Source organism: Hibiscus syriacus, unplaced genomic scaffold (genome assembly GCF_006381635.1).
Source record: "Hibiscus syriacus cultivar Baekdansim isolate YM2019G1 unplaced genomic scaffold, ASM638163v2 tig00112490_pilon, whole genome shotgun sequence".
Classification (NCBI taxonomy): Eukaryota; Viridiplantae; Streptophyta; class Magnoliopsida; order Malvales; family Malvaceae; genus Hibiscus; species Hibiscus syriacus.
Genome location: NW_024063343.1, coordinates 207,747 through 217,686, shown reverse-complemented (window position 1 = coordinate 217,686; position 9,940 = coordinate 207,747). Strand labels below are relative to the sequence as shown.

Below are 9,940 nucleotides of genomic sequence, written 5' to 3'. Positions count from 1 at the left end.
ATAAAATAGTTTTTGGTATATTTTTGGTAACTAATTAACATACTGTGATTGGAATGTATCGAAATATTGCTCTATCTTTTGGTAACTTATTAACATATTTTGATTGCGATGATTTTAACTTATGATTTATTAGCATGATTTTTATAATTTATTAAAATGAATTATAAATCAATAAAATGAAAATTTAATATTTTTTAATTTTTTATAATATATTACTACATGTAAGTTGTAAAACAAACTAAAATAAAGTAAAAAAAAATAAGAATGACAATTCTGTCATTTTACATTACTGAAATCAAATTCATCTGATGTCTGCGAACCAAACAGAATATGGAATTGGAATAATTCCAATTCCAATTCCTGGTAGATTTTAATTCCTTCACAGATTCCAATTCTCTTATAAACATTCCACGAACCAAACGCCACCTCAGTTTCATCTTGAGATTTCCTTTGTTTGACAAAATAAATAAATAAATAAAAATAAAAATAGAAGTCTAAGGTTCAAGGAAATAGAACCGGGCTGAACCGGATAAAAGGAGTCGGTTAGGGCAGTTGCTGTTGCGTAGAGAACATAAATAAACAAGAGACATCTGATGAAAGCGGATTTAGTGGTAAAAGAAGAAAAATAAGCATTAGAAGAGGGCTCTCTCTCGGTGGACTTACCCCCTCCAATTTATCCTTTACGAGTGCATTATCAAACCAGTAAAGGTATTTTTCAGATCTAAGCCCACTCTTTTTTCCTATTCTGTAATTACGATTCCAGTATCAAACCATTAAAGGTATTTTTCAGATCTAACCCCCCTCTTTTTTTCCTATTCTGTAATTTTAAATTTTTTTTTGGCTACATGGAACTGTTCAAATATTGATTTCTTGGCGGAGAAAGATGGATCGTTACCAGAAAGTGGAGAAGCCGAAGGCAGAGACACCTATTGATGACAACGAGATTCGTATTACCAGTCAAGGCAGGACGCAATTATATCACTTAAGCCGTGACTTTGCTTCAGGTTTTTTTTTCTTCTTCTTCTTGTTTATTTCTGCGTATTTAGATCTTTATATGAGTTGGATATTCGCTTTCGTTTTAAGGATATGCACCAGAACTGTTATTTAGTAATTGTTCGTAGCTTTCAGTGGGCGCACCTGCCAGAGTAGGTGCGTCGGCAGCTGCACTTCGAAGGTTCATTGGCAAGTGAAGTAAAAGGGAAATGTAGTGTTTATTCTCTAAGCTTCCTCCACTCTTTATCCTCCTAATGTATTGCAATAAATTTTATTCCTTGGGGAACGAACTGCAAACTTAAAAACATAGTTTTTGTGTCAGATCGTTCAAGTTAATAAAGAAGAAAGAAAAAAATAATGCTTTTTAGCTGATCTCGAGCATTTGGAACTGTTTTTATTTAATTCATTGTTGCTTAGTTTATATGGTTTTGCATAACAATTTTTATATTTTGAATTCCATTTTTTTTTTTTATCCCATTTTTCATTTCATTTGCAGTAAAACTGTGATGTCATATAATTACAGATCTTGGTCTTGTGATATTTGGAGATTATTGTGTGCCAATCGCCATCCTTTCTCTTTGGTTAATTGCTGTTGCTGCTAAATTTTATGAAATTTAGAGGTTTATGAAGATCAGTTACTTAAAAAGTGTTTTGAGTCCTTAGTTAAATATATGTACACCAGTTCAATCCATGAACTAAAATCTGAATGATTTCTTATTGGATTTGAAAGTTTGTTGAAACATTCGTGCCTGTGATAAGAACTCTGTTATTTTAGTGAGATTGATCATTTAGTTGGCTTCAAAGTTGTTCTGAATTTGATTTAAGATTGTACCGTTTTAGTTGTCGATGGCAATCGGCATAGTTCTATATTTTAATAGTGAAAATAACATTTTTTAACTTGGTAATGATCAATGATTCAATGTTTCTTGAGTGAAGTGGATAGGTTTTTTAGTAATTGTAATTCTAGTTACATGAGTAATGCATTAAAAAATTATGATCCCTGCTATGCCTCTTTTCATTTTGTTTATGAATGTGGTTTATTGTTGCTTAAGCAGACATGGCTACCAAGAAGCCAAATACAAGCCTCTTTGTAGGACTGAACAAGGGCCATGTTGTAACCAAGAAGGAGTTGGCTCCACGTCCATCTAATAGAAAAGGAGTAAGTGTATTATATGCCGTAATTTTCGCAGAATAATTGTCTTTTGTTGAAATTGAAAGGAAAAAATAGCCAATGTTTGATATTTTGTTATTCCATTTAGTTTATCATTCGGAAGGTTTTAACAAATAAAATAACGAAGACTGTAACTATTGCGGAGTTAATTAGGGTAATTCTGTATATATGAAGTTGCCTGAGTGTTTGTGAATTTTATTCTTGCTTAAGGAAGCTGACAATGTGCTTCATCTACTTGCTATGCAGAGAAGAATTGTCGGTCTTCATCAGATTACATCTATTGGATCCACGGATATAACATATATGTGGGAACCTTTTGAAGAAGGACTTCTTCCGTAAGAGCTATATTTGACCCTTATAACAACAATAGCTGTTATTTTCTCTGCCCTTTAATCTGCTTAATTAGAGTACTCTAGTAAACATTGTTGAATTATCACAGATTGGAGACCACTATGCATGTGTCCATGATCACTACAACCCTTTCGAAGATTGAATTGAATACATCGTCTGTCGGGTAAGTTCCTACATTTATTTCCCTTTACTGCGTTGTACTTTACTATGCTTGGTGCCTTCAGTTTTAGTGAATTTTAAATATTAAGTCATTTGTGTTCCTTTTTTAATTAATATGAAACTAGTTGGCTATAGTTCATTACAAATAATTGTTTACTTTCACTTTTATGAATGTTGGGGGCTAGAAAATTTTAACATACAGAAAGGGTTTATGGCTTTAGGTTCTTGTTATGTTGGTGGCTTGAAGATAGATGATTGGAAGAACATGTCTACACATTTTGAAAGTGACAAATTTCAAGTAAAATGTTTTTTATGTTGATTAATTATGTATTATTTATGAAATAAAATAAACAAAAAGGTATTATATATGCAGGGTCAAAGCAAAGCAAATAAGAACTACAAGAGAAAAATTAGAATTCCACATACTTTAGGTTCAAAATCATTTGTCCAACGGATTTATGAATTGGTATGTTATGAATTTATTTATTTATTTATTTTGTATTTTATCTAGAATAAAAACGGTTAATAAATTACTTTTGTCTTCTTCAATTTTATGTATGAGATTTTTTTAATTTTCTAAATTTAGGAGAATACCTAAGAAAATATTGAAAACCATTCAGAAGAGTCAAATATCGAGCCTGCTGAAATGAAACTGTATTATGATGCTCATCATAAAAAAGATGGAACATGGGTTAACCAACAAGCGGAAGAGAACTATGAAAGATTTTATTTGTATAAAATAGAATTTTTATTTATTAAAAATTTCAAGCTTTTGATTTATTTCACTTATATTTGCAAAAAAAATTAGAACAGTCTTAGTTGAAGAAACTGAAAAAGGCATTGAAGTGAACAGACGTCAAATTTTAGAAATGTTTTAAATTCAAATTATGGTTACATTCGTGGATTTGGTTATGTAGTAAAACCAAGTAGTTTCAAAGAATTGAATTGAAATATGTTTAGAAGCTGAAAAGGTTGAGAATGAAAAACTAACCCAAGAATTAGTACTTCAACTACAAAGTCAAAATGCCAAAAATCTTACCAGAATGCAACAATCAATGAGTTGAAGGAAAATCAAAATGTTCTCTAAACTCATATTCAAGAATTGCTTCAAAGATTTATAGGAAACACATCTATTTGAATATTCAAGGTAATATAATTTAATTTTTAATAATAAAATATATTTTAAATATTTATTAAAAATTGAACTTAATTTAACTTTTTGTATTTATATGTAGGTGTGGAAGAATTTATGGACCTTCATTGTGGATTTTAATTTACTTTTATTTATAGGGTGGAATTTATTTTTTAGCAAATTTATTCTAAACATTTTATGTTATTTTAATGATATTTAATATTAGTTTTATTGTTATAAGATTTTAAAATATATTTTAGTTATCATAACCAATTTTTAGTTATAATAATAAATTTAAATAAAATTTTTTTTTGTAACATCAACAAATTTATTTAGTCAAAGTAATTATGTCAAATTTATTTCGTCCTAATATTTTGACAAAATAAAAAATTGTGACAAATTTATTTAATCAAAAAAACAATTTATAACAAATATTAATTTCTCATTATAAAAAATTGTGACAAAATATTCTTTCATAATAACAAATTATAAAAAATTATTTAGTCACAGTAAAAAGTTAAAAATATTTAGTGATGAAATAAAGTAGTGAGAAAATAAATTTTTTTGTAATGTCTTTTTGTCACAAAAATATTTTTTGTTTGATGTTATAATTTAACTTAATTGTGACGAAATTTACTTTTTGTGATAAAATAATTATTTTATTTTAATAAATATTTTGTCTCTGTAAGTTACATTTCGTGACGAAATAACAACTATGGCAAAATAATTTTGTTGCCTTATGTACTTTCGTCACAAAAACCTTTTATATTTGATGTTTAAATATAAGTTAGTTTAACAAATATACTTCTCGTGACGAAATAATTAATTGATTGTGACAAATATTTTATTGTGATAAGTTAATTATAGTAAATAAATTTCATTGTCACAATAAATATTATACAATGGTAACGAACACAATTTTGTCACAATATACTTTACATGACAAGGTTGTTCTAACAAACATGATAAAAAAAATAAAATTGGTTAAAATAAATATATTGTGACAAATTTAGTACTTTTAGTGATAAATAATTTTATTGAAACAATCAAATTTTCTTGTAGTGAGTGGAGACTATCTAACATGATCTTCACATCATTAAGCTAGAGGTCCGCCGCAACAGGACATTCCTCGGCTTCACCTGTAACACCCTCAACCCGTACCCGACCCAGATACGAGTCTGAGGTGTCACATTGACTTTTCAAACTTTGACTCTTGACGAAAATCAAGAAAATTTAAAACTTTCATTAAAATAACATTGTTACTTTATATAAGTTAACCAAAACAAGACAAAATCGATCAGAGCATTCGTAACTAACACTTTTCTTACATGCCAACACAATATACACAATCAAAATACATACTTTCTTAGTTACTTCTGATCTGATCTTCTAACAATGATGTCGTTCTTGTCACCCCTATTTTTGCTCTTCTGAATTCTTGGTACCTACGAGTAAATCACTTACACGTTAAGTCACAGACTTAGTGAGACATAAAATAAACAAACAACAATAATAACATGAACACACACAACTATTAATCCACTAAGACATTGCAATGCACCTGTAGATATCACACTATGACATATAAGTATGATATGCATGAATGAATAATTATGTTTTATAAGAGTTTTCCTTTAATTTATCTTTGAATGCCCATGTACATTATTGAGAACAGAAGGTATGCGAGTACACTGAGGTTGTGCACAATGCTGTCACCACAGCTCGAATAAAATCCCACTAGGGGCACTGAATATTTATCCCGAAGGACCACTATGTCCCGAAGGACCACTAATATTCCCTTGACTCTTGGCATGCCAATTATACATACAACTCTCATATTAAATAACATGGGCTTAATTACCAATATTTTATTTCCTATATCTTTCATCACTGTTTATGTAAACACATAAGTCACTTCATATGATCATTTCCATTATTTCACATACCTGGAAGGATTCTCTGATAATGTCATTCATTCATATAATATCATGTTAAATCATGAATGAATTATGCATGAAATCACTATAACATTAACACATATATATGTATGCATGTGCATGAATATGGAATCATAAATTCAATTATAAGAGATAGACTTATCGCAAGTCTTATCTCAATACAATTCTATCTAGGATATCCACTCACCTTAGCCTTGTTTGATTTGACTCGATCCTAATCCTTCGATTGTTCCGGAACAAGATTACGTTCACTATCTTTGGCTTGGTTATCACGTAGGAAGGAAGATGAAGAATATATGAGAACTCTGGAAACTTGTGTGTTTCCCTCTTCACTCCACGTGGGTTAATATAATCCATAACCAAATTTAATTATTTTCCTTGCAAATGACCATTCTATCCTTTTATTCCTCCTCCTATTCAATTTGATCCCGGTATTGAGGATGTTACAAATCTCCCCCTTAAGAAAATTCGTCCTCGAATTTTCATTGTGCAAAGAGATGGGGTATTGATTCCTCATGTCTTCTTCACATTCCCACGTTGCTTCCTCTATCTTGTGATTCCTCCACACGACTTTAACTAATGGAATAGTTTTGTTCCTTAATTGTTTAATCTCATGAGCTAAGATTTGAATCGGTTCTTCCTCATACGTCAAATCCGGTTGAATCTCAGTCTCTTCTGGAGTCACAATGTGGGAGGGATCAGATCGATATTTCCGAAGCATTGAGACATGAAAGACATCATGGATTTTCTCCATTTTAGGTGGCAGCGCTAGTTGATATGCCACTGGTCCAACTCTCTTTACGATCTCGTAAGGTCCAATGAACCGAGGACTCAACTTTCCTCTTCGGCCAAACCTCAAAACCTTCTTCTATGAAAACACTTTTAAAAACACTTTATCTCCGACTTGAAACTCAATTCCTTTTCTTTTTAGGTCTACATAGGATTTTTGTCTATCATCTGCTGCTTTGAGATTACTTTGAATTAGTTGGATATTTTCTTTAACTTCCTGGATCAACTCAGGACCAAGAACTTCTTTATCTTTAAGCTCGAACTAATTTAGGGGCGTACGACATCTCATTCCATAAAGAGCCTCATAGGGTGTCATTTTGATGATTGATAACTATTGTTGTAAGCGCGAACTCAGCAAGTGGCAAGTATCCTTCCTACGATCCTTTGAATTCTATAACACATGTTCTCAACATATCCTCCAGAATCTGGATAGTTCGCTCAGATTTTCCATCTGTTTAAGGACGGAATGTTGTACTAAAATTCAGTCGAGTGCCTAATGTTCCATGCAAGGTCTTCCAGAATCTCGAAGTAAATCGAGGGTCCAGATCAAAAACTATGGAAACAGGCACTCCATACAATCTAATGATCTCCCTTATATATAACTCAGCGTATTTATCCATAGAGAAATCAGTCCGCACCGGAATGAAATGAGCTGACTTAGTCAATCTATCTACGATCACCTGGATTGAATCTCTTTTGTTTGAAGTTAAAGGTAACCCCATTACAAAATCCATTGTTACATTCTCTCATTTCCACTGAGGAATCGAAATTGGTTGCAATAATCCTGACGGAACCTAATGCTCAACTTTGACTTGTTGACAAGTCAAACACTTAGATACAAATTCCGTAATGTCCCTCTTCTTTCCAGGCCACTAATATCGACTCTTGAGATCCATATACATTTTGTTTCCTCCAGGATGCATGGTCAATGGGCTACAGTGAGCTTCCGTTAACAAGTCTTTCTTCAATTCAACATTATCAGGAATCACTAGCCTCCCTTTATAATATAAGTTCCCATCAGTCTTCAATTCATAATCCGTAACCTCTCCATTCCTTATCTGTTGTAGCTTCTTTGAACACTTTTCATAACTAGCATGTAATTCTTTAATTCGATCTGGCCATGATGGCTTGAGAGTTAACTCTGCACATATTACACCGTCTCCACTTAACGATAGTCTGCCATCTAAAACTCGTAAGGATGCAAACGTCTTTCGACTTAAAGCATCTGTTACCACATTTGCTTTCCCCGGATGGAAATCGATTACTAAATCGTAATCCTTTAAGAATTCCACCCATCTTCTCTGTCTTAAATTCAATTCTTTCTGAGTCATCAAATACTTTAAACTCTTGTGATCTGTATATAAATAACATTTTCCCATACAAGTAGCGACGCCAGATCTTAAGAGCGAACACTACTGCAGCTATCTCCATATCATGAGTTGGATAGTTCTTTTTGTGTGGTTTTAATTGTCTCGATGCATAAGCCACCACTTTACCTTCTTGCATTAATACGCGTCCCAAGCCATTACGAGACGCATCACTATACACTACAAAGTTCTTGCCAAACTCGGGTTGTACCAACACTAAAACTTCTACCAAAATCTTCTTTAGCCTTTCAAAACTCTCTTGGCACTCCGGAGTCCACACAAATTTTATCTCTTTCCTCAATAATTTAGTTAGGGGTAATGTTATTATCGAAATGTTTTTAACGAACCTTCGGTAATAGCCAGCTTACCCCAGAAAACTCCAGACTTTTGACACATTCTTTGGAACTTACCACTCTAAAATGGCTTTAATCTTTTGGGGATCTACTCAAATATCTTCTGCAGAAATCACATGTCCAAGGAACATCACTTCCTTCAACCAAAATTCACATTTGGAGAGTTTAGCATAAAGCTTTTTTTCTCTCAAAATTTGTAGAACACTCTTTAAATGTGAACTATGCTCTTCTTCTGACTTTGAATACACTAAAATATCATCGATGAACTCCACTACGAATCAATCCAAATAGGGTTGAAATATTCTGTTCATGAGATCCATGAAAGCAGTCGGTGCATTCGTAACTCCAAATGGCATAACAATAAACTAATAGTGCCCATATCTCATTCTGAATGCCGTCTTTAGAATATCTTTATCTTGAATCTTCAATTGATGGTAACTAGAACGTAAATCAATCTTCGAAAACACTGAACCTCCCTTTAACTGATCAAATAAATCGTTAATTCGGGGGAGGGGATACTTGTTCTTGATGGTCACTTTATTGAGTTGTCTATAATCAATGCAAAGACGCATGGATCCATCTTTCTTTTTAACGAAAAAAACTAGAGCTCCACATGGTGAGACACTCAGTCTGATAAACCCTTTATCCATCAATTCTTGTAATTGGATCTTTAATTCTTGTAACTCTTTTGGGGCCATTATGTATGGTGACATGGGAATAGGTGCAGTTCCTGACATTAGTTCAATCTGAAATTCTACCTCTTTGTCTGGAGGCAAACTCGATAACTCTGCAGGGAAAACATCGAAAAACTCTCTGACTATAGAAATTTCTTCAATCCCCTTTTCTTTAGCTCTAACATCCAATACACTAGCAATAAACCCATGGCATCCCTGTAGCAATAACTTCTTTGCCGATATCACTGATATTACATTAGCCAATGTGTTACATCCTTCACTAAATACAATGACTTCTATATCTTCTGGACTTCTCAACGTTACTCTTTTCAGTCTACAATCAACATTAGCGTAGTAACGATATAACTAGTCCATTCCTAGTATCACCTGAAATTCGTCAAAAGGTAATTCCATCATATTAGCAGGGAATTCAATTCCCTGAATCCGTATGGGACACCCTTGACACATCATATTGACTCGAGCACTGTGCCTTAATGGATTAGTTACTATCACCTCACTACTAATAGCTTCTAACGGAATACTAAATTCTCTCACTAAGTTACTGTAAATATAGGAATAAGTAGACCCTGAATTAATCAGTACAAATACATTCTTTTCATACAACTAAAAAATATCTACTATTATCTATGGGTCATCTCGATCCTCGCTAATCTTAAGATTATACACACGAGTTGTAGAACGTATCTCTTGTGGAGCTGATGACTCTAATTGACTTCTTCGTCTACCTCTACCTCTTCCTCTCTGGTAGCCGAGGTAGACCTCTCTGGATGAACAGATTCACTAGCTAACATGGGACAATCTTGAACAAAATGATCGGTGTCCCCATATTTAAAACAGGCTCCAGAAATCCTGTAAATCCCCGAGTGATTCTTTCCACAATATGGACATGGTTTAACTTGACTCGGATTAGATCTCCCATCTCCAAATCCCACTGATTGTGTTTGTCGTCCCCTCATCGTATTTGATCCCCTC

The 9,940-nt window shown here is 32.8% G+C and overlaps 1 protein-coding gene across 3 annotated transcripts; it reads left to right on the top strand.

Moving 5' to 3' along the window:
- The first annotated feature begins 611 nt into the window (after positions 1 to 611).
- On the top strand, positions 612 to 3,128 carry LOC120180099. Of its 3 annotated transcripts, XM_039185508.1 has the most exons (7): positions 612 to 708; positions 884 to 1,004; positions 2,049 to 2,152; positions 2,411 to 2,499; positions 2,604 to 2,678; positions 2,896 to 2,972; positions 3,048 to 3,128. In XM_039185508.1, the coding sequence occupies exons 2-6, from the start codon at positions 884 to 886 to the stop codon at positions 2,927 to 2,929; spliced, it is 423 nt and encodes a 140-aa protein (XP_039041439.1). In that variant the 5' UTR covers positions 612 to 708; the 3' UTR covers positions 2,930 to 2,972; positions 3,048 to 3,128. The 3 variants fall into 3 exon arrangements, with proteins under 3 accessions (XP_039041439.1, XP_039041437.1, XP_039041438.1); XM_039185506.1 differs by lacking the exon at positions 2,896 to 2,972 and having other exon boundaries at positions 3,048 to 3,127; XM_039185507.1 differs by having other exon boundaries at positions 2,896 to 3,117.
- The last annotated feature ends 6,812 nt before the right edge of the window (positions 3,129 to 9,940 follow it).

Coding starts and splice junctions, on each gene's coding strand:
- LOC120180099 (XM_039185506.1), top strand. CDS start 884: ATGGATCGTTACCAGAAAGTGGAGAAGCCGAAGGCAGAGACACCTATT. Junction 2,153..2,410: donor GTCCATCTAATAGAAAAGGA/GTAAGTGTATTA, acceptor CTTGCTATGCAG/AGAAGAATTGTCGGTCTTCA. Junction 2,500..2,603: donor TTTGAAGAAGGACTTCTTCC/GTAAGAGCTATA, acceptor GAATTATCACAG/ATTGGAGACCACTATGCATG.